Genomic DNA, 27206 nt, shown 5'->3' with positions numbered 1-27206 from the left:
CCGTCACTTGGCCCTGCAGCCTTACCTAGGTATGGGCTCCAAGCGCTCCAGGTTTCCACAGCCCCTTTCTGAGACCCCCGAGCATTTCAGGGGCTGGATTGGGGTCAGCAGTGGGGGTTCAGGCTTGCTTGCAGCCTGGAACTCAGCAAGGCCTCCGGCGTTGGACACACGCAAACCACACCGCAGGGGAAGGTCCTGCGCTGCCCATCCCAGCACGTCTTTAGCCTGTGAGAGGTGAGCAGGGCTCCAGCTGCACATTGGTGCTCTTTATGAGCCACACACCAAAGCGCCCGGCACAACACGGAGCACGCCGGCACAACAGAGCCCTTTAGAAAAAGGGAGGGGGGAAGAAATCTTCCCTGGTCTTCTCCAGTATTTCACCAAGGGGGTTTTGGTGCATCAGGAGTAGCAGCTCTTCGTTCAGATGGTGTAACCTAGCCTTTCTTTTTGGATTACAGCCCCTGGGACGCGGCAGGACGGTGCAGCCCCTGCGGCTTCCCGAAGCCGGGTTGCACGCAGTCAGCCCTTTAACCCCTGCGTTTACTTTCTGTTTTTTTTCGCTAGGTCGCCAAGAGAGTGGGCAGAGTGCTGTACATGGCAGGCTTCCCCATGGCTTTCCCTCTGCAACCCCCTGGTTTGAGGCCTCCGGAGCGGGACCTGCCCCCCGCCGACCTGCGGCCGTCCTCCACGGGCAGCGTGGCCTCGCCCTTCAGCAGCGGGCTGCCCTCCGCCAGCCGCATCTCACCAAAGCAGGAGAACGGCAACCCCGCCATCCTCGCCGGGCTCAACGACACCACGAAACCTCCCTCCTAACTGCAGGCCGGCTCGGGGCTGCTGCTGGAACTGAGCTTCAGTGGGGGAAAGCGAAGGGACCGCGGTGCGAGAGCAGGAGAGCCTCCCTCAGTGCGCGATGCGGGAGCGAGGAAGGGAGGTTTTTACTTCTTTTTTTTTTTGGATGCATTTGCTTTTTTGTTTAAAAAAAAAAAAACAACAAACACGGACGTTTTAAAAACTGTAAAAAAGGGAAGGAAAGAAAACTATCCAAAGACGTATCGAGACGACACGAGTGAAGAGGAAGATGATGCTGGAGGCCAGCAGCGGTTCCCCTTCCCTTCCACACCCCTTCGCGCTCACCAGGCTGATGGGGAGCTGGGGCCGGGGAGGAGCGCTCCTCTTCGCCTTCCGAGCCACACGGCTTTCAGGAACTCCTGGCAGTGACTCCGAGCAGGGCCAGGGACCGGGCACTGCTCCTCCCAAAGGTACTCTGCGCCCCCGAGCGAAAAGCAACCCACGGAAACGGCAAGCACCCGCCTTCCCGAGCAGCTCCTCCTCCCTGGAAACTGTACTCAGTTCCTCATTCAGGTGTCTATGCATCTCTAGCGACTTTTAAAACAATACCAAAGACAGACAAAAAAAGAAAAAAAAAATAGAAAAAAAAAAAACCTAAAAGGCAAGTTCCGGTCCATGTTTACTTCAGTGTGGATGGTACGGCACAGGCGGCTCGCTGCCGTCCCTCGGCTGGGGGCTGCCCTCTCCCCGGCGCCTTTTCCTTGCAGCACACACCCGGGAGGACTCTGCCCGCGCTCCAGCCCCGCAGAGCTGCTTTTTTTTTCCTTCGTTTTGTTTTAAATAAGAAAAAAAAAAGTGTGTGTGTGCTTAGGTGGGACGAAGGGTCACAGGCCTCACTCCAGCGTGGCCCTCTCCCTCTGTCGCGTGTACTACGGACTCGTTTCTACATTTGGTTTATTTTTTTTTGTTTGTTTGTAGGGTTGGTTTTGTTCCTTTTAAAGCCTTGTTACAGAGGTGGATGTAGTTGCACATTCTGGCCTGCTGTGGACCATGAGACGGATACCTGTGCGTTCCCAGAGGAGGGGGAGGGATGCTGGGGGTGGGGGGGGGGTCAGGCTAAAAACCAAGGGGCAGAGTTTTTACTACTGTGAATGAGATGGTAACTCCTGGGGGTGACCCCCTGTGACTTGTACAGTTGTGAGCAACAATCACATGTGGTACTTTTCTCTCTCTCTCCTCTTTTTTTTGTTTAAACGTTGCACGTGCTGCCGTTTTTTTCTTACAAAATAGCTTGGTGGTACATTAGCTTCTTTATATTGTAAAAAAAAAAAAAATTGTCATTATCCATCACATCACGATAAAAATGCTTTCCAGCAATCAGTTTAAATAAAAAAGAAAAACACTTAATTTACAAATGGTACCTGGCTTCCTGAGCCCCTCGTGGATGGCTGCTTTACCCAAGAAGCCTCCTTTGTTGTGTGCACGCTTACCTGAGCCGTACGCATCACTGCCGGGGGTGGGAACTTGGTGTTAAATGGCAAAAAACTCCTTGCCCAGCTAAGTTAAGGGAAATGAGGAAGAAACAACCTCTTTCTTTTGGAGGAGAAGGTAAGTTAAACCTTTTTCTTGTAGTTCGGGCCCTACAAGCCTCATCCCCGCAGCCACATCGCGGGCTCCCAGCTGTCAGTGCCCGGGGACACCGGCTGCGTTACCAGGTAGGGAACCTCACTCTGGAGCAATCCTGCCCCCTGCTAAAGCAGCAGGTGCTCAGCCCCCCCCTCAGGGCGCTCTAAATAATAAATAAATAATAATAAATTATTAATTTCTGAAGATCCTTCCTCCTCCTTACGGGACAAAGGGTATCTGGGTGCATGTTTAGGGAGGACAGGACTAATAATTATTGTAACTACAGCTGGGGGAAGAAAGAAACCACACCGCCTTTTCTACCCCTAAGCTCCAAAAACCATAATGAACTGTGAAGGAAACAGAACCAGTTCCCCCACAAGGCTACTACAGCAGTGATTTACCTGTTTACCTGCATAGCAGTGACGTTTGAAAGCAGAACAGGAGCAGCACTGGGTGCAGGGCAGGAAGAGCGTAATTACAGCTTCACGTACACCGAGCTGTTATCACTTACGGGTGGGGTGAACGGGAGAACACCAGCCAGGCTACAAGACACGTGGCTTGACTGCTCCTTTTTATCTGCAATAAGGGAACGTTTCTGAGCTGTGGTTAGTCCTGCGCCATGAAAATAGAACTTTAAAAAAAATATATTTTAAATGTTTTAAAAAAAAAAACAAAACGTCTTCTTGTGGTGTGCCTGGAGGGGAACACGTAGGCAGTGCAGCAGGCAGCGATGAACAGGCCCGTGCAGGCAGCTTGGCCACCCCAGCGCTGACAGCTAGCTAGTGGCCTCACTGAACGGGGACAGAGGAATACAGATAGCATTTAGTCCTGCCCCCCCATCTTCCTTTCAAAAAAAAATAATAATCTGCATTAAGGAAAAAATGCTCTTGAAAGGCACGGTTAATTTTCAGGAGTGATTTTGTCAGATACACTGAGAACACTTAAACTTCTACCACTCAGCAAATCCCCCTATTTCCAGTTTACCTGCCAAAGAAACGTTTCCGAGCTGCCAGTCCTGCAAACTCCGGCCTCGAGAGAGCTGTTTCCGTTTTCCCAGCAGAACACGACCTGGAGCTGCGCGGTGCCCTCCCTCGAGCACCCCTCCTGCAGGAAGACCCAGACCGAGCTGCTCCCCGCTGCCGTGGGCGGCCGGTTTGGAGGGTGGGAGCGAGGCAGGCTGCCCGAGGCGTGCTGCGGTCCGACCGCTGTTTGCAGGGCTCACAGCCAGCAGCCGGGCGCGTTCCCCGTGCTACGGTGCCACCGCGGGCGACAGCGGGACTGTCACAAAGCACAGGAGCAGCCTGGGTGCCCCTTGGCTCACCAAGCACGCGGATCCTGGGTATATCCAACAAATCCTGGGCAAATCCTACATTTTTTTTCTGATGTGAAAAGCCTATTTCCTACGTTATTAGCTTTGCCTCTTGCTCCACGCTGCTCGCGCACCCTCCCTTCTCCGCCCACATCCCAAGGCTTATTATTTCAGGTTACCGTACACTTGGTATCCTTACAGCCTGCCTGATCTGACCGAGCTGCCTCTGACGTTGCCGGTAAAAGCTTTCCGCTTGCAGCGAGGACACAAAGCCCTAAACGCTCTGCGCACTCCTTGAGGACCCTTGGCTAAAGAGAGGGTTTGGGGCAAGGGCCCGGAGCAAAACGGGGGGGCTGAACAGGCAGGAGGCCCCTCAGACATAGGGGCTGCTCCTTCCCCTGGCCAGCAGAAGCTGAAATGGGACCCTACGTTATTTAAAGCAGGAGATTTAAATGAGGGCTTTTTATTACCTACGCCGAGAAGTTTTACTGGCTTTGAAGTGCCCAAAAACGTTACCAAAAATATATAGTCGGTAGAAAAAGCTTGAAAAGTCCAAGCAGCTGCTTTGCCGTGTCACCGTTAACAGTCCTTGGTGGCACCTGGGGCTGGGTCCCCCCCTTACCACCTCCTGGAGACCAGCTGGGGGGGTCCGGCGGGGCTGTAAGGGCCAAGAGGTGCTCAGTCCTCATCGGAGAACGCCAGGTCCTCCACAACGTCCTCGTCGCCTTGGGCCAGCTGCTGGAGGTCAGCCCGCGACAGCCCCCGGGGGCCGGGCCTCTGCTTCTGCTTGCCCTCCGTGCTGTCGTCCTCTGCGGGTGGAAAGAGAGAGAGAGCGCGAGGTGTAAATCCTGCTTTACTGGGGGGCAGGTGGAGGCAACTCATCGCTAATTAAGCCCAGACACTCGTTAATTTATTGGCAGCGCTGCAGCTCCCCGATAGCAGTAGGTGAGCGCTGCAGGGCGCAGCACCGGCAGTGAGGAGCTCGGGGAGGGAGGAGGGAGGGGACGAGGCAGGCAGTGCCCCCAGCCCTCTGAGCAGCCTTCCCCCTTCGGAGATCCCCCTGGGGGGCGAGGAGCTGACAGAAAGGAGCTGTCGCAGGTACCTGCAAGACTCCCAGATGTGAACCTGGCCCCGAGCTCCCTCCTTTTGGAGCGGTGTTTTTAATAAACACAGCGGAGAGCTGGTTTCTGGGGGCTGTGCAGGACTCTACACGTTCCCCTTCCCGGGGCAACCTCCCAGAAGCGGGGCTGGAGCTCCCCTGGCCCTGCGGACCATCCCGCTGAGCCCCTGCCGGCACCGTGCTGGCTCAGCGCCGCTCCCTCGGAGCCTCTTGCTCTCCCAAAAGGACAAAAAGCCACCTCCGGCTACCCGGACCGGGCTGGGTGCTCAGGACAGCTCACGGAGAAAACCCCACCGGTGGCACCGAAGCACCAGGTCTCCCAGCCCCCAAGGGAGGGAGCTTTTCCCCAAGCGTGCCTGCGTGCAGCGGTGGGCAGGGAGGAGCAGAGCTGCCTCGTTCTCCTTGCCAGCGCTGTCGGAACTCGCGCCGAGCCCCCATCTATTCCGGGCGACGCGGCTGGGCTGTGCGTGCCAAGCCACAGCCATCTGCCACGCTAAATCAGGCAGGTTTTGCTCTCACTTGGCCTCTTTCCCCCTTCCTGCTCTCGTCGCTCCCCAAACTGGTTAAAAACAACAAAAAAAAAACCCAGGCTGCACAGGGGAGCTTTTTGTGGCTGTTCCCCGCAACCGCGCATCACACCCAAAGGCAGGCAGGGGCGCAGAGGCTTGGTCCTATAAATCCCAGGCCTAGGCAATGGCAAAAAAAAGAAAAATAGAAGGAAAAAAAAAACGGCAAAGGAACAGCAGAGCAGGCAGAGGAGCCCTGGCAGGCCCAGCTCCCGTCTGCTCGCGTGGCAGCGCCTTGGCAGAGGCAGGCAGGAGCGAGCCCAGCGCGGGCCCTGCGCCCTGCCAGGGTGCAGGCGGGCTCACGAGCCGGCTGCGGCTCTGTGCGAGGGACAGGAGGGGCTGACACAGCTGCAGCAAAGCCTCCAGCCCCCCTGGTGACACGGCTGCCGCTCGGTAGCCTTTAAAAATACCACCCTGGGCTGGCGGCCTCACGCTGACACCCACCCCTGCTGCTTCTCTGGGTAGAAGCGGCCAGGCAAGGAGCAAAGCCAGCGGATCGAGCAGAATGTGTAGTGTATGCTGGGAATAGCACTCACCTTCAGCACAAAAACCCCAGGTGAACGCAGGATTTGGGACGGGAGCCCCTACCTGTCCTGTCCCGGGAGGAGCTGCTGAGAGGCAGCAAGCACCGCGTTAGCCCTGCGCAGCACCCCGCAGCCCCGAGGAGGAGCGCGCCCTCCGCTCCCCGGCGCCTGCGGAGAGCCTTGAAGCGAGGTTTCTGCGCCCCGTGGGGCTGCGCTGTACTTGCCGAGTCTGTTTGAGCCTCTCCGCAGGAGGCCCCTGCGAGGAGATGAAAGGGGCTGGTGGCTTGTGAGAGCAAGGGCTGCGCAGCCCTTAACCCCTTCGCTCGGCGCGCGCTCGGAGCTGGCGGGTCTCCCCGCGCACGTGCCGAAATCCCTCCTGCCACCCCGCAGCTCGCGAGGGCAGCACAGCGAGGGCAGGGGAGGCAGCTCCTTCGTAGGAGAGCCCCCGCGATGCAAAGGAGCCTGCGGCTGCCAGCGCTGTCAGCAACGCCCTTCCCCTTTTCCTAGGAGCACTACTCACCATCGGAGTCGCCGTCGTCTTCCAAATCTTCCTCGTCCTCCTCGACTTCATACTCGCCCTCGTCATCGTCATCGTCCTCACCGAAGTCCTCCTTGCTGCTTGCTTCGGAGCTGTCATCTGAGGCCGCTTTGGCTTTGGATTTCCCTGCAGGTATTTTTACAGGGTAAACGGAAAATCGAGGGCAGCACAGGGCTGTGTGCAGGCAGGGCAAAGCACCACCACCCCGACACGTGCTAAAGGGGAAGTTCACCACTCGATTTCTCCTGCCACATCTCCCCAAAAGCCTTTTTGGCTTACACCGGAGCCCAGAGGAGGATGCACAGCACTTCAGAGGCCCCTGCTAAAGGTCAGGATGGCCGGGACACAAAAAGGCAGAGAAATCACCCCGGAAGCCCCAGGCTCTGCGGCTCCCTCCTATTTATTGAGCACCGCGGGCGCAGCACCCAGTGCTGGTCATGAAAACACCTTTTTGCCCTGCTGGGGGCGCGGCGTGAAAGGCAGGAGAGGAAGACAGACAGAAAAACATGAAGAGAGAAGTGGGCCTACTGAAGAGACTTGAAAAAGAAGAAATAAGCGACGAAGAAGGTCTGGTTCCTTCACCTGCACCCCTCAGTGGTTATTTGCCACTGCAAATGGGCAGACCCCGATTCAGGGCATCCTTTTACACCCCTTTTAGCCCTGTTCCCCCTGACAGTCACAAGGAAAAGGTGCAGGACCGGACGCCCCTGCAAACCCCCTCTGCAGGTGGCTGGGAGGGAGCACGCAGAGCCTCGGGGCCTCGGGAAGCGGGCTGCTTTCCTCCCCCTCTCTCCCTCCCCTGGACAGGGATTTCACCACGCATTTCAGTGCCAGCAGACACGGACATGTGTCCCCAGGGAGCAGAACCTCCAGCCCCCGCCGAGCTAAGCCCTGCTCGCCTGCCTGCATCCCAACCTGCCTAGGCAGCCGCTTGCTCCCATTTCAGCCCCTCCGCCAGGCAGGCGGCGCGCATCCTTCTCCCGCCGCGCTGCTCGGCGTCTGGTTTTTTGCCCCATCCTCCCTCCTCCAGCAGCTGACCCGTGCCGCTCGCTGAGCCGGGTACGGAGCCATCAATAAGCTCCCTGCCATCGCCGCGCTGCCACCCATCCGTCAGCCCTGCCGGCGGCCCCCCGGCCCCCCCCGGTAGCTGGACGGCAGCGCTGCTCGCCGTGGCTTATCGATGGGCACCTGAGCGGCTCCGGCGAGGGGAGCGCGCTCATCCATCACCCGGAGCCTGCGACGGCACCGCCGGCTCGGCTGGGAGCACGGAGAGAAACCAGGGGCGGGCAGGAATCGGTGTCGGGCTGTTCCTGAAGGCTGGGACGCAGGCAGAGATCGCTACGAGGGGATTTACTGAGCTGCAGCCTCCTGCGCCCCTCCAGCGAGCTGGGATCCTGCCGCCCTTTCCACCAAGGTGCACAGGTCCCAGGGTAGAAGTCAAGAGTGGGGTTGGTGGAGGCAGGAGCACACCAAGGAGACGCTGTCACGCGATGTTTAGGGCGCTGCAGGGCTCCCCTCTTCCTCCAGATCCTCCAGCTGAGGGCACGAAGCAGGAATTTTGCCACCGAGTGGTTCTCCTGCCAGCAGATGGGAACGCCTGGCCTCTCCCTACACACCCCCGGCCCCCAGCAGCCCGGCATGAAATCGATGTAACGTGATTACGTGCGGAATAAATGAAGAAACCCACCCCAGTTCATTAGAGGCACGCCGACACCTAATGCGGGCAGGTCCCGGGGAGACGCCGCGGCCACGCCGCCTCCTCGCCTTTAATTGCCTCGTGCCGAGGCCGCCCAGCGCCTCTGCCCAAGCCGTTAGGAATTTCCAGGAGCCTTTCCTCCCGGAGAGCCGTCAGCTGGTAAATGAGAGCAACGCAGGAACCCCCCCGCCCCCGGCACGCCGCGCAGATGGAGCAAACCCACGCTCCTTCCTCCCCGCCACCTGCCTCGTCCCACCCTTGCACGCTCGGAGGGCCCTAAAAACGTGCAAACCCGTTTCTCTCCCATCCTTGGACCTTGCAGAGACCCAAGCCAAGGGTTTTTCTCCTGCCTGCCAAGATGCTTTCTCCCTCCCGAAGGGCAGCTTGTCTTGGTTTTGTGTTTGCCACCACCCTGCCCCCTCGGGGGGGGTGCTGGGGGTGTCCTTCAGCTCCGCCTGCACAGAGCGCGAGGCGAGAGCGGGGGGAATCTCCCCTCAGCCCCGCCAGATTTAAAACACAACTGCAAATTCATTGCTCTCCTTCCTTCCCCGCCACGCAGCCGTGCCCGCTGCACGCACCAGTTCGCTGCCTGCCGTTTATTCCCACCCGGTTCCCAGCCCGGTGCGGAGCGAAAGAAAGCAGCCGGAAGCCCCTGAAATAAGCAGGAGTGCTGGTACTGATGGAGCAGGAGCTCAAACCGCGATGAAAACCATTAAAAATGCTCCGTACACTTCTTAGCAGGGACCCACAGATCCCCGAGGCTCTGGAACTGGCTCCTTCCAGCAAGGACTCCGACCAGAGCCTCGCGTGCTGCTGCCAAGCCTCGCTAACAACGAGCGTGGACGCGGCTGGGGATGTTTGACCTGTCAAGGGAGACCCCCGTTCTTCTCCCCATCAGCCCTGGGACCCCCGAGGCGTGCCCTTGCTCCCATCCCCGGGGCAGGGAGGCTGCGGCTCACCAGCCCCGTCTCTTCCTGCCCCCGGCTGGAAGCGGCGCTGCCTCAGGAGGGCTGGTCTGCTCCCACCGCTTCCCAGATGCCCCCCAGCGCACCAGTGTCACGGTTTCACAGCCCCGGCATCTCTCCTTCTCGCTTCTCAAGGCCGGCATGGCCAGCAGCCCCAGCTACGTTCCTTGTTTCCTCCCCCTGAAGACCCATCCAGGGCGGCCTTCTCTTCCTGCTGCTCGACGTGTCTCTCTTGGGAACAGCTGGAAGCCGATTCAAGGCGACCCCAAGTCCCTCTCCACGACTTCCCCTTCGCCTCGTTTGAGGCTCGGAGGCTGTTCCGCACCCCACGCGGGGCAGGAACGAGAGCTCATTGCGCGCTTCTCCCCAGACGTGGGCGCTTTTCCCCACCTCTCCGTCCTCTGCCCCCTTCCCAGCGAGGAGGCACGCCGCTGCCCGGAGGGGACGGGGACGTCGCCCTGCGCCGCAGCACAGCCCTGCTGCTCCGCTCTTTCTCCACCCAGCGCCTCCGGACTCGTGGCGGGGACCCCGGCACGGTGGCTCCTTGAGATGGAAGATGCCCCCCCCGGGGGCCCGTTCCCTCCCGGCAGAAAACTCCCCGCTACGAGCAAAGGCTGCGGGGAGGCGGCTGGGCCAGGAACGCTGGGCACTGCTGGCACTGCCGCGCTGCCACACGAGGTGTCACAGCGGTGCACTGCCTTTTTAGAAGCCACTGGGGCTTCTCCAGATTCTTCAGAGGCACCCATTTGTTTGGCAGGCAGGACAATGCCACATCTCAAGGACGTATCTCAGCAAACCGCCCTGATGTCACACTGATCCCTTAGACTTGCCCGTTCTTTGCTGGGGCACCGACAAAAATCCACCGACTTCAACCTCAGCGCGAGTTTTCTGACCGTTTCTTCCTCCTGTATCACAGAAAGCTGCGAGGTGGTCACTGGTCCTGTGCTAAGGCTCAAGACTTGTGCTCACGCCCCACAACACGTGCCACGGACTAGGACTTTGTCTGCAGATCCCATCTCCAAAAAGGAAAGCCCCGTGTTCCTGCGAGCCTCCCTGCTGTCCAAATGGCAATGCATTTCGAAAACCCGCGCTATCCCAAACTTCCCGAATCGCAAACGGGACGTCCAAGTTTTCCTCAAGCCATGTGGGCAACTTTTTAGGCAGGTTCCACAATTTGCTACGGCCCCCTCGTGGTCAGAGCCAGTGAGTGGCACCGCTCCATTTTCTCCAGAGGCTCCAGACTTTCTTGGCTCACCAAGAATACTTTGCAATGTCACCTGCTGGAAAATAAACTCACCCAAAGTGCATGCAAAGAGAGGATAACCGCTCTTCCATCAAAGGTTCTCGTTCCGGTAACCAGCCCCTGGGATAGCTGCTGTTTGCAGTCATGTATACAGTGAAAATCAAGCACGCTGCCAGGTAGGACAATGTCCTTACTCCTCTTTTACACGTGGGGAACAACAGATGGATTTCTGCACCTCCGCCCACCGTGCAAAAAAGGCAGCAAACACTCCGATGTTCTCCAAGGTTTTGGGTCAGGTATGGAAAAAAAAAGGACTAATGCAGAACCCATGGGTTTAAAATGAGCTGGAGCGACAAAGTGGGAGAGAAAAGCCTCCCAGCTGCCTTCTGTCGCTCTGAAAAGCCACCATCGTGCTGTGCTCCCTCTCCACGTCAGCCTACCTTTCGAATTGGACATGGCTAGCACGCGTCTCCCCTAGGGCAGAGCTGTACTGCCCCACGTCACAGAGAAACCCGGACAGGAGAGGCGTGCCCAGCCCTGGAGCCGTACCTTTGACAGCAATCCCAGTGTTCTCCTCATCAGAGTCAGTGTCCAGCTCAAACAGCTCCTTGAATTCCTTCTTATCTTCCTCCTTCCTTTCCTCTTGCTTCTTGCGTTTAATTTGTGGGAAGTTCAAGTCTTCAAGCTGGAAAAAAAAAAAAAAGAAAACATAAAACCAAGAAGAACGACCTTAATTTGCCTTAATTTGTACTTTTAAACACAAAACACTGAGCGCAAAGGCAGGAACTTGGCCTTGCCCTGTCTGTGGAAGCCACGCAGCCAAGAGCAGTTGGGTCTGCCTGCTGCCAGCCAGGAGGCAGATCTGTGAGTCCATCACAAAGCCGAGCGCAAAGCACCGCTGCTCCCTTGATCTTTACCCAACAAACCACTCGTGCTAACGGGCCGCTGGTACCTCGGCACGGCTCACGATGCACGGCACCCCTGCCAAGCTGCCCGTCCTGGGGCTCTGCAAGGAAAGCCCGGAGGGATACAGGAAGGGATACCTCCGAAGAAGCCGTTTTCCACCGGTGCCGAAAGCCGTGGCAGCTCTAGCAGGCTGTCTTCTTGGCTCTAGACTTCAGCCCGGCTGAATAGCAAGGTGCTGAAGGTGCTCAAGGTCTGCCTCCGCCACGGCTTGCCCTGTTGCTAGCCCTTCTGGAGATCAACGGGCCAAGCCTTGCTGCTGCAGCCACGGCCAATATCAATGCCATTAAGTACTTGCAATTGACACCACCTCGCTGCTCTTTACACCTCTCCGGAGGGGGATTAGGGGGAGGATTTACTCGCCAGGGCTCAGGCCAGCAGGGCGAAGATAATCAGAACGCAAATTCGATCCCGAGTGCTCTCCGAACATCAGCTGCCCGCTGCCTGTGCCTGGCTGCACACCTCCTGGGGAGCACTCATGCATTAGCACACATTAGCTTGCTTGGAAACATTCGCCCTGCGAGTAATAACTCATTTGCTCTCTCCCACCCGTCCCTCTACTCCTCGACGCCCTCCTCCCCGACCACAGCCGCTTCCCTCTCAGGAGGGAAGCTCTCGGGAGGGCGAAGGAGGCAGGCGTTTGTTCCTGCAGACAATCCCAGCAATTTCTCCCAACCCGTTTCATGGTTACGGTCCCCAGCTGGGCAATATCGGATGCCGGGAGTCGAGCGCTTACAAGCAGTAACCTGCAGCACCAGGATGGAGACTCAGAGGCTGCCCGGAGAAGGGGAGAGGGGAGCAAAGCAGGTTCCTAATTTTCAGTCATCTTCCCACCCGCTCTTTTCCGCTACCAGAAACTTCTCCTTCCACTGGCCCTGCAGAGACCTCGGTGCTGGGAGGACACGTGGAGGAAGAACACAACCCGAGGGTGCTGGGGGCTGCACCCCGTGGCACACGGTCACCACGCTGCCCTGACGCTGGCAGCCACAGGCAGCACCTTGGGGCTCTCTCTGCCACGAGCCACGCTCGCTGCAGTCCTTGTCTGGCAGCTATCACTCCTCAGCAGCTCCTGTTTTTAATAGCAGGAGCCACCCAGCAGACAGTTGAGGCTGAAAGCGTCACCATCCCGTTAAACATCAAACAAACAGGAGGAGAAACCCTACAACAAACCGCTTGCATCGACCGCCCGGGTCCCTGTTCCTCAGTCCTGTTCTCCACGAGCCTGGTCGCTGCTGCTCCTCCGGCAGCAAATGAAATGCAAAAACCTTGCAGGGTCTCATTTTCCCCCTGCAATGCCTTCTGAGGGTTTCCCCGCAGCACGTCACGCAGGTTTCGAAGTGGGGCTGGAGCTGTGTAACAAGCCAAACGTTTCGTGCACGTGATGGGGAAGTCTCCTCCGGTTCTCTGAGCTCCTCCAGTTCAAGGCGGCAAAGGGGAGAGATTTCTGTCCCCACTGAGAAAGGCTTCTCCAGCACCCCGTGCAGGGCACGCACAGCAAGCAGCAGAGACTCTCAGGTGGGACTTCCCAGGCAGCACGAAAACGCAACCAAGGGCCCCCATTTCCGAAGGCGGACTGGCTTTGGGTGGCATGCACACCGGCTGAACTCCATCGGAGCGTATTACAAAGGACCTGGGGCTGGATCACGCCGAGCTGTACCACCTCTGACTGTCCCAAGCTCCACGGGAGTGCCTTCAGGTCCGACACCTCAAAACGAAGGCACCAGAGCTCCCTACTGGCTGCACAGCGACCACAAAGCAAGGGAACGAGGACCTGTACGGAGCCACCCCTCGCAGATACAGCCCGCGTTCATCACACAGGGGCAGTAATTAGGTAATTTGGGGGCCAGTCTTTTAATCCCCAGCTGGAAGTTCACTACAGACCGAGCCTCACGAAGCCGATTAGTCTGCATCCCATTAAAAACCTTTGGGAAAAGCAAAGGGAACGGGCAGACGGGGTCAGCGTTGTTATATAAGGCGAGCTGCAGCTCGGAGCAGCTGAGAGCCGGGCTGATTTTTTTTCTCTGTTATTATTTTTCCCCCCAATGGCTGCTAATGGGACATGGATTTTCCCAGCCCTAATGGGCCTCATGGCGTTCACTCTCCTGCTGGGGCTCACAATGCCGCATCATTAAGCTAGCGGTCCCCACCGAGAGAGACAACAGCCCCATTCACCAAGCAGAGATGTCAGGCAGCCTCAGAGCCTTCTGAAAGCTAACTCCGAAATCTCTCTCCACCGTTTATCTGCTCAGCCCGCTTCCTCCAGCGGGGAACAAGACCCTGGCCCTGCCCTCAAACTTCCCCTGGTTTCCGAAGTCATCCTCCCGAGCCTCGCTCTGCCAAAGCAACCCCCCTCCAAAGGGAGCTCCTCTCCCTTTCAGCTGTGGCCACCCCACACTGCTCCGGCTCACCTCCAGCCTTTCCCACGAGACGGGGGCCTGCCTACCCATAGCTTATCTCCTGTCCCCTTGCGACAGCTGCTTCGGTACCAGGAAAAGTCGTGGCTCGCACCAGCAGGGCCAGTTTGGGGCCAGGTTAGCCCCGCTCCCAGCCATCACTTCTTGCTGTCTCTCAGCCCCACACACGCAGTTTCATTTCTGCAAGGGCCACCTCCTCCCGCTGGGCTTGCACGGAAAACAAGAGGTTCTTTTTGTTCCCTCTGCACGGCTGCCCCGGGGGAATTTCTTATTCCCCCTGTCCTTATCTCGGGGCTGGTGCACGGTGCTGAGCATTTCTAGGGTCTCGCAGGTCTCGTAGCACGCTCTGGGGCTTGGCTCAGAGCCAGCCATGCTCCCGTCCCATCGATTATTTTAATTGTTCCCCACCATACGCTGGAGACACCAATTATATCTATTTCCTGCTCCCTGGCCAAGCAGCCTAGCTCAGCCACTTTCATTGCATTAGCATCGAGACAGCTTTCCTTTAGGCTCCTGATGTGAGCACAGCTCCCTCCCCCTGCTGCATCCCAGAGCACGGTGCCCCGAGGAGCGGCCGGGGAGCCTTCCCTTGGGCAGCAGATGTGGGAAACGGCAGGCTGAGCTCTTCTGTCCAGACAGCAAGTCCCACCTCGCAGCCAGCCACCCGCGTGGGAGAAATAAAATGCAAACCAGAACTCATCTCTGATATTCCCCTTGCGAAGACGAGAGTCATCATCCCCTCCCTGATTTCTCGCAAGGCTGGGCTCCAGCGATCCAGCCACGCTCCACAGGGCCGGACAAAGAGCACAACCCTTTGTTTTCCTGTTAGGAGAGCACCCTGAAACGATGCGGGCTGCCCAGAGCAACGTGAGAAGTGGGGACGAACGCGCAGAACGGGCATCGTGTGTGTGTGTGTGTGTGTGTGTGCCCCGAGCGCTCCAGCACAATGGGATCTGTTACCCAACCCACCTCTGTGGTACGCTATTTCTACAGACAATTGCTCTATTGTTACTGTTTTCAGCTCCCCATCCTCAAATTACAAAGGCTACCGGGCCAATCCATCCTGAACAGCATGAGCCTGAACAGGGACAGAAGGAAATCTACCCTGGCACTACTTCACCCGTCTCACCTACGGCTCCATCGGGCAAATAGGGTACAGGCAGGGGACACAGACTCCTAGAGAACCCAGCGAGACAAATCCCCAGGGGGCTGAAGACACTGCTGTCCAGCCACAGCCACGCTCCTCCCCAGAGTGCCCGGTCCTCACAGCCAGAAAGCTCAAGCCCCTTTCAGCCTGAGCTGGCTTTCATCAGCCACCCCCCTGCTGCCAGGACAGGGCTCTCCCTTCCTGCCCCGGCACAGGTGATGTGCACTGAGTCAGGCGTTTCTTACCCTTTCTTTGCCGGTGATTTCCAGCTGAATCTCCTTCTCTCTCAGCTTCTTCCACTGAGCGTAGTACTTGGTCAGAGGCGTCCCCTCCTCTTTGACCTGCTTCTCCCACTGCTCCTGTGGAGAGAGAGAGGGGTGCAAATTTAAGGGAGGTTTGCAAAGCAGTTCTGCAACAGTACCCTGGCAAGTGCAGAGAGTTAGGAGCAGAGTGAAACCGTTAGGAGCAGAGTGAAACCACCTTTCTGCAGCTTCTGGGTAGGAAGCTGGCAAACACGACGACGAATGCGAGCAGGATGGATGTGAACGCAGGCACAGGCACTCAAGCAACCACCGAGTGAGGAGCGGTGCGAGTGATGACTCCCGCGAGGTCAAGCAGTGCCCGGGCACTGCAGGGAGATTAAAGAAACCCAAGGATGAAATCAGAGGGCTAGCCAACGCAACAGCTCCCTCAGTAGCCCAGGACACCCATGGCACAGGTTTCTAACCACCACGGAGACGCAGCTGACAGAGAGCAGGGCGTGAAGTCCTCCGAAGGGGGGTGGCGCGTGAGACGCTTTAGCTCCTGGAGGACCACCAAGGTTTCCAAGCATGCTGGCCTGAAATGTGGGTTCCCAGATCCCTGCTCTTCCCTTGGGGCAGAGGCCTGGTTCTCAGAAGTGCTGAGAACTCGCAACAGCTCTTCCAGACCAGCTCCATGCCTTCTGGGACCCACTGGTACTATCCTGGCCTCGGATGCTCGCTTCTCTCTAGCTGTAGGGAGAAGACACCGGTACAGCAGTCAGGGCAGACAACGCAGCCTGCTGTGAAGGTAAAGGAATTACTTCAGCTCAAAGCTGAAGGCAGGAATCACAGGGATACATCAGAGGATCTATCAGGGCAAAATCCGCCCCCTGCTCTTGCAACGGAGACATTTGATCGCCTGCTAAGTTCTTTTTTTAATTCAGGAAAACCTCATGCAAGCATTTACAAGACCTAAACACAAAAGGAGTTGGATTGCCTCTTCCCCCTGTTCTGTGGCCAAGTGTTTATTTTTGCAACAAACATTCCCCCGCGGGGGCTTGGCCTCATCCCAGCCTTGGGAGAGCAGAGCACGAAGAAACGCCGCGCCTGCTTCCGCTGTCCAAGCAGGGGGAGTACGGAGGTGTAAGCGCTGGGAATAGTGGGAAGCAAACGGGATGGTTACAAGGGGTTTTTTGGGGCATGTTAGTGCTGAAGGGGGTGGGGGGCAGCACGCCAAATTAAAGCACACTCTTTTTAACCTGCCAGGGTCCCTTAAATTCAAACCCGCAGAGAATTGTACCTGGTAGCTGGATTGCCACCGTGCCCAGAGGCGTTGCGCTATCCCACAGGAAAAAGTCAATTTTATATTTTATATAAGCACGGCCATGACGCACAAGTAGGAATTTAACAGGCAAAGGAGCAAGGGAATGAGCAGCAGGAGGGGTTAGTTTAGATACACTCGTAGGCTAGCACAGGTCCAAAAACGTTATCCCGAATCCAGGGCTGAGAACAAACCCAGAGCTCTGCGTCGGTACCTGGGGGTACACGGTGCTGCTGCTGGGGGGGGAACAAGCGGCCAGACCATCTCCGTAGCACAAAGCACAGCAGCAGCTCTAACACTCTTACCCTGAGCCCGAATGGGCTCTGCTTCTGGGGAGCTGAGCCTCAAAACTCAGGGGTTACGGCGTGTTCACTGCAGCCTGTGAGCCGAGGCGCGGGGAAGAGCGTAAAGAGGAACAAGACGGAGAGAGCGGACCTGCAACGGGCAGAGCGAGGCAAACAAGCAGTGCAGACGGTGAAATACATCAGCCTCCGCCAGCTCCTGATCTGGCCCGTCACCGGGAGGGAAGTGGAGACGATCTGCGGCCTCCGCGGCCGGCACCAGGCGCTGACCCTGGGCAATTAGGGGGCGAGCAGCCTCCGTCACCCGCCCTCTAATGGCGCAGCCTGCCCGCGCACCCCGCACCAGGCGCGTAGCGATACCGCAGCCAGCCGAACGGCCCCTTGCTGGTAATCCCCGGTCCCAGGCTCACGGCTCCCGCGGGACCCTTTGTAACACGGCTCCAGCTCTGCACCGGAGCCCGTGGCTGCTCCCCAGCCTCCTCCCGGCGGGCTGGCAGCAGGGCTGATGGACCTCTGGCTCCGGCAGCGCCGGCTGGAGGAGACGCCAGCCGGCAGACGGCGCGGCTCTCCTGGCGGTCTGGCCCACCGCTGCGGCACGAGGAGTAATTCCTGAGGAGCACAGAGTCACCCCCTTTATGGACCAGGCTCCCATCAGGCTGCCAGCTGCAGGCAGGCAATTTGTTGATGCTGCTCGGTGCGGAGAGCTTCTGAGAAAGGCTCTTCTTAGGGAAGGCAAACGTCTGTTTGCTCTGACGCGGCTCTTTTAAAGTGTGCTGGATCCAGAGATTAAAAAATAAAAATAAAACAATCCCATCTTTCTAGTCAGCATGCCTAAATGGGAATTTTGAGAGCGGATGCTACCATACCCACCTCAACCGTTTGCAATTCTCCTTTTTATTACTGCCTCTGCATCACTGCGCTGCCAGGGGACAGCCAGCACGGATCAGCCCCCAGTGCCAGGGCTGTACGAACCTAACAGAGATCACTGAGATGGGGATGGAGGCAAATCTGGAAATCCCACGGGAACGAGGCAATGCCTTCCGTCATCTCCTTCCCTCCCTGGGCTGGGCTGGTCTCGAATGCAGGACCCCCAGAGCCCTGCGTGGAGCCCCCGAGCTGTGCCACGGCGCGTGCTGCAGGTCCTGGGGAGCTCCTCTCCTCCCCTGCATTGTCCCCTGCCAGGCCAGGGCCCGGGCGGGTGCTGAAGAACCTCAAGTCAGAGGTGCCCATCGCACATCTGGACCCAACAAACAAATCAAGGAAAGGAAATTCAAGTTCTCAGCCTGAAAATGCTGTGCATCAGGCTGAACGCAGCTGGTGTGCCCAGCCCTCTGCTCCGCAGTGCCTGGGATGCCCGAGGGCTCCCCTCCACCTTAAGTCAAACGATGTAGAAAAAAAAATAACATAGACCCTTAGGCAAAACAGCGAGCTTTCTGAAGTCCTCCCACTACTCAGGAGTGCAGAACCGATGGCACTCATACCGTTTATTCCCCTCCCTTAAACCTATTGCTCTGCAACTCCCCGCGATGAACGCTGCATTTCAGCACGCTGCGTGCAAGAACGGGCTCCGAACCTGGGCTCCGCTCCTTGGAGTGGGGCAGGCACAAATGCAGGGATGCGAATACCAGAGAGCATTTGCTTTCAATTGCTCTTGCTGGCAAGGGGGACACGCAAATACTTTTGGCCTCTCTTCTTTCCCTCCCTTCCCTTTTCTGGCAGTGTTTGCTTTCGCACAAGTGCCAATGCCCCGCGTATGTTGGAGACAGCCTGGCAAACTCAACCCAGACTTCGAGGGACACTCCAAGCCGTTCTGGGAAGCCCGGTCTCTGCGGGAGCTTTGGCCCTTTTTGGAAATCTACACCATCTGTTTGCACAGGAGCAGGGGGAAAGCGCAGAGTCACCAGCCACCAAACTCGTCCCAAGGCACGGAAGATAAGCCAGGATCTTCCACGCCACAGAAGCGCCGAGCTGGCTGCTTCCCTCGCTCCCGGGAGCACTGGGAGCCCGTTAACCCCTGGAAGAGAAGGGCTCCCTTCTCTCACAGGGCAGCAAAGTGCAAAAATACAGATGGCACTGGCAATCTAGGCATCCCCTCCGAGCAGCACGCCACGCTGCTGCTGGATCCCCTTAAAGGGCAGGAGGAGAACCCGTCCCCAAACAGGCTGGGCAAAACAGAGCTTGTTTCCCCAGACCAGCCCCAACGTTACCTGCAGCAGGCTGCCCCTTGGGAGCCAGCCCCGTCTGCCCCACGCTATGCAGCCACCCGGGTGCGATGCTCCTAAGAAAGCAGGTGCACCAGCATCAGCTAGGAGCTGTGCAGGCAGCAAGATGTTAAAAAAAAAATCACTTAGTCCTTAAAAAAAAAAAGGGGCTGCTGCCAGGGTTGCTGGGAAAAGCAGACAGCGGCAGAGTTGTTGGAAACCCGTTTTTTCTTTTCAGCCAACGATCTTCCCCAGCCCATCATTCCACGGAGCCCTAGGGGCTGAAATCTCTACCTCTGCGGAGTGGGTGGGTGGTCACAGCGCTGTCTGTCCGCAAAAGCTACAGAACAACAAAACCCTAACCACTGCGCTCCAGACGGGAAGCGCAATTCCTCTGGCAAAGCAGTCCGAGCCAGAATGGCGTTTACAGAACCCAGGACTACTCAGTCTCTTCAAAACCAGCTCCCTCAACCCCTTAATCCCGGAACGGCAGTGCCGTGTCCAGGCACTGACATGCCAGGATTTCAAAGGGTAATTTTCCTGCAGTTCCTGCCCCTCGGTATCTGACGATGAATTAGTCTGCGCTGCAACCCCTGCTCCATGCCCAGCTCCTCGCTAACACGTGGAGCTTTCGGTGGTGCAGACCTCCAGCCCTCCCAACGATACCATGTGGCCACAGAGCCATCACTTTGATCCCATCAATTACCTCCCAGACACAGATATTTTCTCCTCTCTCCTGCCAGGCAAGGAATTATCGGACTCACCGCCGACTCTCACGCAGAGGCGTGCACGCACAGTCCACCTGCAGAGGTTGCTGCGCCGGATAAATGCAAAGCTCCCCGTCCCAAAGGAAAAAGCAAACAAAGCTTCATTAACAAGGCTTCCCTTCGGCTTCGTTTACATAGGGCCTGCATTTCAAATACCTCGGAGCTGAGCAGGTCAGCAGGTCCCAAATAAGGAGGAAGCAAAGCAAAGGAAACAGAGCTCCAAGCAGGGACGGTGAATGGGCTCTCCATCCCTGGGAGGGCGTAGCTCAGAGCAAGCAGACTCCTGGAGTAGGGGAAGTGATGAGAGAGGCGGCCTCTCCAGCTGCGCACAAGCCAAGTGGCTTCCTAACAAGGGTGAGGAATCAATGGTGTGTCTTGTAAGACAGGAAGGTAACGGTACAGGAGTACAGTCCCCTTGGAGGCAAGGAAACGAGCACGAGCAGGTTACCCTCCTACCCCAGGCCTGTCGAGAACAGCACAACAGAATGAAGACCAGACAGTTGCTTCTGGAGCGTTTTAACAGCTCCCTGCTTCGAGCTGAAACCAGCAGCTTCCAGCGCCTCCATCTGAATCCAGCTGGCTGCGGCAGCTTCCTTACGGAGAGGCCCTGGAGACCAGCACCTCTTGGCACGCCTCCACAGGCAGCTCGTCTCCGCCTGCTCCTGTCACGGTGCCTTACCTCCGGACCCTTCCCAGCCAGGGGAACACCCGTAGCCACGACAGGGTTTTTCCAGGAAGACAGCATCTCAGTCTGTTAGTCAGATGCAACCTTTAAACATACTGTTTTCTACCTGTGCTACAGTTCAGGTCCTAATATAAGAGTAAAGGATCTTTACCCTAGCTGCTCTCCACCTCATCAGCGAGGCAGAACTGCCCTGAGATTCAGCTCAACACCTCTACGGGCCTTACGAGCCGCCCAGGGCCACTGCAAATTTTCTAGGCATTGAATGTGCTCAGCATTTCCTCAGCAGGATGGATGGTTACTTAGGCTGCAGACAGAAGAACACGCCAGCATCTCTCCTGAGGAGCAGCTACAGTGCCCAGGATACCTGCTCACAGTTCTCAGGGCTCGTAACTTTAGTTGTCCTACAGTTCTGTCTACACGGGAGAGCAGGAAAACGGGGAAAGGTTTGGCTCAGGATTCTGAACTGTCCCGTAGCAGTCAGCTGGCGGCTTGGTTCTACGCTGCTGGAGAGGTGTCTCCACAGACCAGGAGGAAACAACGTGGTTACAGGGGAGGCAGAATCCCCCCCTTCACCTTAGGCACGAACTGGCACCGGTGTATCGGCAGTGGGATGATGAAAAGCAAGAAATTTCCCAGCAGGGGATATGCCCCAGCAAGGCGAGGCGCTTCCATAGATGTGCGTGTGTTATAAATAAGAGAAGGGTGTAATTTATGGCCTGAGTTTTCCATGAGGCTCTTGGCTGCAGAGCCCTGCCAGCTACAGCATCAGAGCCCTGCCGAGCCCGGTTGTTTGTGAGCGTCTGCCGCACCCCACAGCCCCGTTTCCATGAGCTCGTCCTCCCTCCTCCCCCTGCCACCCGCTCGGCCCCGGCAGCCGGAGCCTGACTGTCTTTCCAGGAAGCCCAAATCGAAGCAGCAGACTCACCACAGACTCCCTGCTGGCCACACCGAAGGTAGCTTTCTGACGCCTGCTGGCGATGTAGGCAGAATTTTCCTGCAGTTTCTCCAGGAGCTGCCGGATAGGCTTGCAGTAGTTGGCAATCTTGCATTCCTTCAGGAAAGATTTTAGCTGGGAGGAGGGAAAGAAGAAGAATGAAAGCCACGTAACAGTTTCCACAAACAGACCCCATCGGCAAAAAAACCATCTCCCCGCCCTCGGTGAGGGACAGCACGGGGCGCCTGCTCCCTTCGGTTCATACCCCGGACCAGCATCCTGCCACCCTGGGCTGGGAGGATGCAAAGAGATACAAATATCTGCACGCAATCTGGCTGTGGGGCTCGCTCAGGAACAGCTCTCCGCACCCTTTAACTCGAGCTCTTTCTGAAAGGACGTATCGCTGGGGTTCGAGCAGCACAGCGACGGATATTGGGATGGGAATCCCAGAGAGGCGAGGCTGTGGATTGAGACCAGAGGCTGGGGTTGAAGGCAGAGATTGAGAAAAGACTGCACATGGGGGTGAAAGGGTCTGTGGACCGGGGCTGAAGGTCTTTGCGTGGCTCGGTGGGAAAACTCGGGGCTGTCGGAGCTGCAGGGCCGTGGGTCAGGCCAGCTGGCCACGTGCAGGGTCATACGGGGTGAAGTTTGCTTCCCGTCTGACTCCCAGCCCAGCTCCAACGGGAACCTCCTGTTTTTCAAGGGCACAAACCCACGCAGGCACCACACAAAAATGCACAGAGCAACCCTCGCTGCGGACAACCCCCACGAGCATGTGCCTAGATAATTCGGTCTTTTAAGACCCAAGGGCTTAGGTGGGACGGCTGGGACGAGAGCCAGTCTGCCAGGAAACCACAAACCCTGCTGCTGCCCAAAAGGGCCCGGTCCATCCTACCCGCAGGGAACCGGCCCCTGCCCTCCCTCTGCGCAGGAAACGCACTTCAGTGCCCCCAGACAATGAGACCGTCTCACTGCAAACACCACGTTTTTGTGGGGTTTTCTTTTTTTTTTTCTATCTCAGCAGCGGTGTCCTCAAGCAAACCCCCTCTCCTCCCCAGCAAAGATTTCCCCCACCAGTCCAAACCACCACGCGCGGCTCTGACACAGCGGTGAGGCAGCCGAGGATGCTCTCGACAGGGGGAGAGGTGGGAGCGTCCGGATTGACCCAGGGCTTCAATTTCCATTTCGGCACACTGCCTGCTAAGTTTTCACCAGCCCCAAGACAGCTCTCCAAATTCAACCTTCTCGCTAGAGCCGTGCACACACCAGCCAGACACTTCGATTTAGGGAAAGGGACCCAACGGGGCAGAAGAAAATGGTTAACCACGAGGGAGCCTCCATCTCAGCTGGGACCTGCAGATGCTATCACGATGGAGATAACGGGCTTCAAGTCAGCAAATGCGGTAGTGCCTCCTCCTCCCCTTACAGCTTCAAAAGTTCTGCCTCAAAAGAGAGAGATGGGTAAAGGAGGAGGACGTCTCCCGCCTGTCAAGCCTGCGGGTTGGCTTGATCTTACACGCCGAGCGGGGAGGAATTAAACGTTAACCGAGGGACGACGGTCCCACCCAGCCCCTCTCCGTCAGCACACCGCTCTCCTGGCGGGGCCTGCCCCACGCAGGGGGAACGTGCCCCGTTAGCTAGCGGCAGGGGCTGCTCTCGCCCCTTTATCCACCTGTCTGCACTCGGCCAACTCGAAAAACGGGAGTTAAAGGCAACACCTCGCCCCCTTTCCGCCGAGCAAACAGCCCGTCCAACACGTACAAAGAAACCGTCACCAAGCGCTGCTGCTGCTGGCCAGGCCCGTCCTATTCTCACCCTTCCTTTCTAAAATATTTATTTTTCATGGGCGCTGCATATTTATCTCCGCTGAGAGATGCATTTGTCATCCCATTTATCTCCCTTGATCCCCCCGGCTGCAGCCCCAGATCCATTTCATCCGCTGCCACATACATTATCATTTTTCTTCCGCTGCAGAGGTGTCACCTGAAATCCTGCAAGATCTCGGGCTCTATCTGTGCGGTTTGGCGGCGTGTGCTCACGCTCGGGGCCGTACGCTTCGTTTCTCCTTCGCCCCTCCTCTCCCCGACCCAGGCAATCCCTCACAGCCCCACTGCTACCTGCCACGGATATTAACGGAAGGTAATGAGATCTCAGCCCTGCGTTAGGAGGCAGGGAACAGCCACGGCAGTGAAAGATAGAGGGGAGAGAGAGAGAGAGAAAGGAACTCTCTGCGTGCCTTTTTCCCCTCTGCCAAGCACAACAACCACAGCTTTCCAGAATAAAAGCGAGCGGAACATGTGTTTGTGTGTGCGTGCACGTCGTTAACATCTCTTCCCAGCTAAGCAGCTCTGTGATTAGCGGGGTTGATCCTGTCCCACTGCCAGCCTCAAACACCGAGGGTTTATACCAGCGGAGACCGCAGCAAAAGCCCGGCTCCTCTTACAGTAAACGACACAGGCGACTATAAATGATCCGCTGCAGCTGGGCTCGCGTGTTCCAGGGGAACCCAAAGCAACCCCGATCCCCGGCTCTCGGACAGCAGAGGCAACATCCAGCCGGGAGCAGGGCGAGCAGGAGGAAGGGCCCTGCCCAGACCGTGCCACCTCCTGCCCCCTCCCAGCAGCACCACCCCCTATCCAAACCCCTCCGGTTTTCCCCTTTCACCTCCCGCCTCCGCTCCGTGCTGCCCCGAAGGACCCTACAGAAGAGGGATTCTCTTCCAGGCCCCCAGACGCACGCCCTGAGCTCCTCACCAGCCTGCGGAAGCGGCAACGGACCCGGGGGTCGTCCCAGCGGCCGGGCAGCAGGGAAGCCTTTGAACAGCCTCCCTCCCCTGCTGGCTCTGCTTTCCTTTGATCCGCCCGGCTGCTTCCTGCCTTCCAGGCAAGGAGGCTTCCCGCGTGCGGCCTTCAGGCCGTTCAGCCCAGCTTCTCCCAAAGCCGCTGACCAGAAGCCGAGCGTGCGGCGCAGCCCCCGCCAGCTGGAAGCCAGCCCCCGCGACGCGGCACCGAGCGCAGCGTGAGCTCGTCGGGAGAGAGAGAGGAAGGATCGGGGCAGATGGATTTTTATAGTTAACTGGAAGGGTGCCAGGGGAAAAGCCTTCCCCCCCCACGCGCTTTCCCGAAGGCTCCGAGATTTTGGGAAGCTAACCTCAGCATCCCGGGCCCAGCAGACGCCACGAGGCTGCGGTTAGCGGCAGCCGAACAGGAATCCGATAGCACGAATTCTCTGCAGAAAGCCGGGCTGGTCCCGGGGTGTGTTTGGAAGCCACGGGGCGCTCGGTGCCGGAGGGCCATCAGCCGCTCCTCCTTCCAGCTACAACACTGGCTCCGACAGCTTCGCTGCTCCCAACAGCCGCTGGCTGAGACCAAGGGGCTTTGTTCGCCGCCGATAAGCGAGAAGCGAAAGGAGAGCAGGCACGGGAGCGGCTCTGCGAGCGGGGAGGCTGCCTGTCAGCTCGCATTAACCAGGGCAGCCGGCTGGCAGCTAGGCAATGCCTCTGCCAGGCTGCAGGGGCGCAGCCAAGAGGCACGTGCCCGGCAGCTGCCAGCCCGCCACGGACAGCAGAAGGAGCAAGATTTGCCTCCCGAGCAGCCTGTGGGACCCGGCGAGACGTTGCTGCCGCATCGACCAGAGGCAGGGCAGCAGCAACGTGGGCAGGCACGCCGGCTCGTGGCATCGGAGCAGAAGCGTGTCCCCCCACAGAGGATTCAAGAGCAGCCCTCTGCCAAACTCGTATGGCACCTGCCGCCTGTGAGTTAAAAATCGAGAGGAATGGGAGGATGCGAAGGAACAAGCTCCAGCTTGTTTGCACTGAGCAATCCTCCTGTGCAAAGCAGAGAGGTCGCTGCTCATTCGAAACAAGCCACCCAGCTTCAGCTCCCAGCATTAGGGGAGGATTATGCTCCATACACCCAGATACAGCCCCGTCAGGCTGCCTTATTGCAGAGAAAGAAGTACGTAAACATGAAGTGGCGAGGAAGAACTGCCTGCCACGGAGTGCCAGGGCAGAGGGAAAGGAAAGCTCTTTGCAGCAACGCTATGAGGTGCGTTGAGGAAGATGGACAGAGACGGGAATTGGTCTTAGGGAGAAAGTGCCCCAGCTGGGGGGGACACAGGCTGGGAGGGAGGATTGCCGTCTTGTGGAGAGCACGCGAGAAAGGCCCTAAGGCAAGGAGAAACACGAGCTCTGAGAGCACAGGTACTGCGGTGAGGTAGCACAGCAAATCTGGACAACTCTGAATCGCCAAGAACTGCATACACTGGTCAAAAACCCATCTCTACAGCCCTTTATTCCACTTTGTCTCCCAAAAGAGTGGCTCACACTAAAGCCACTTTCACCTACCTTCAACCTCCTGTTAGATGTGATGCCTCCATTCCTCCCTAAGAATCCCTTAAACACAAACTGTGACTAGGAAAAGGTGAACAGCTCTTCCCTCACACTATCAGGACCATCTAAAGTTCCCTGCTAGGTTAAAGGACCTTATCCCACTCCGGGGGCATTCCACGGGGTGTCCTATACCTTACCTGGATGACAGTGGGGAGAACCAACTCTGGGAACCCAATGCTGTGGGCTTGGCAGTGGAGATACTCAAGGATCAGGTCATAGAGCTGTTCAATGAGTCCATCCTGGGCAGAGGAAGCAGAAACAGAGGTATCAGATAGGAACTAAGCTCCTCAGCTCCCAGATTGGGAAATGAGCCTCTAACCTACAGGACAGGATCGCACAACGCACGGCTAGGGCAAGTCCTGTTTACAGAGCAGCTGTGTTTCCACGGATGTGCGCTGTCGGCAGCTGGGTTCCACTTACTCGGAAGGCTTTCTCCTGCAGGTTGGCGTTGGAAAGCTTCAGGATCACCGCGAAGTTTATAGGCTTAGCGCTCATGCGTCCTGGCCTCTTGTTGAAATCCACTTGCTGGAAAATCTGCAAGAGAAGAAACTGAGTGTAAAGACGATCACACCACGAAACAAACACGCACCAAATGACTCAACCAAGACCACGCAGTTGATGACAGAGCTGAGAAGACAATCCAAAAATCCTTGCTCCTGCCTGCTTGTTCTGATCACCGTCCAACAGCTCTTTTTAATGCCCTAGCGAAGGACAGCTTGGGAGCAAACACCAAGCATAGTCGAGGCTTTAGGGACCTGAGCATGAAACATACCACAGAAGCGTGATGTAAAAGGGAACCAACACCAGCAACAGCACAAGGAGCTTGAGGTTTGCTCCTTGGACCTTGGTCAGAAGGGCAGTACTGCAAAGCTCGAGTATACTTCGGAGCTGTCCCTGAAGACGAGATGCTTTTCAACAGCAAGACTAAATGCTGCTTACACCAAACTATTACCCTTTTATTGTCATTGAAGTAACTGCCTGAAGTGTCCTAGGAAGCAGATGGAGCAGTAAGTCCTTTTCGCAAACACCCCTTGCCAGGCAAGGTTTCTGGTCTAATGCCTTTCCCACCAGTGTCCCTTGTACCAATTATAACTGAACAGACTTCGAATAAGCGCATATTATTCTCCACGGACACATTTCGCTTTATAGCAAGGGACATGGGGAAAAAACTGGCCCCCTTCCAGAGTCTGAGCAGAGACTACACACGTAGCTCCTCAAAAAGAACCACAACGGGCACATACAACACCCAGGGTAAAGCTGGATGCCAAACACAACGGCGTATGTCAGATGGCAGACCTGCCCCTTCGCTGTTACATTCTTCCAGAAATGGAAAACGATAATGCTTAATGATAATGCTTAGGAAAAAGAATATTCCTTTCCCACAAAAGCCACCTTCAGCTGAAATCAGCTGCAGCCAGGATCTGCCTTGGTCCCTACCCTGGGTAGATATCAGAGAAGAGGGTA

General features: G+C 57.2%; 2 protein-coding genes across 13 annotated transcripts in view; one reads left to right on the top strand and one right to left on the bottom strand.

Annotated features, from left to right (window-relative positions):
* Positions 1-995, top strand: part of SAMD11 (sterile alpha motif domain containing 11) — a 173302-nt gene extending 172307 nt beyond the window's left edge. For all 12 annotated transcript variants that reach the window (XM_083803253.1, XM_083803254.1, XM_083803255.1 and 9 more), the window contains one exon: positions 565-995. In XM_083803253.1, the coding sequence (XP_083659379.1) occupies positions 565-813 (249 nt within the window). In that variant the 3' untranslated portion in view covers positions 814-995. The remainder of the gene's footprint in view (positions 1-564) is intronic.
* A 3176-nt stretch (positions 996-4171) lies between these two features.
* Positions 4172-27206, bottom strand: part of NOC2L (NOC2 like nucleolar associated transcriptional repressor) — a 43080-nt gene continuing 20045 nt past the window's right edge. Inside the window, exons 13-19 of the mRNA XM_083803259.1 lie at positions 26163-26276; positions 25880-25981; positions 21344-21487; positions 15146-15259; positions 10926-11061; positions 6455-6598; positions 4172-4533 (exon numbers count right to left, since the gene is read on the bottom strand). Of these exons, the coding sequence (XP_083659385.1) occupies positions 4403-4533; positions 6455-6598; positions 10926-11061; positions 15146-15259; positions 21344-21487; positions 25880-25981; positions 26163-26276 (885 nt within the window). The 3' untranslated portion in view covers positions 4172-4402. The remainder of the gene's footprint in view (positions 4534-6454; positions 6599-10925; positions 11062-15145; positions 15260-21343; positions 21488-25879; positions 25982-26162; positions 26277-27206) is intronic.

The sequence above is a fragment of the Anser anser genome (assembly GCF_964211835.1).
Source record: "Anser anser genome assembly, chromosome: 17".
In the NCBI taxonomy this organism is placed as follows: Eukaryota; Metazoa; Chordata; class Aves; order Anseriformes; family Anatidae; genus Anser; species Anser anser.
Note: the sequence above shows the minus strand (reverse complement) of the source record. Positions and strands in the feature narration are given on the sequence as shown.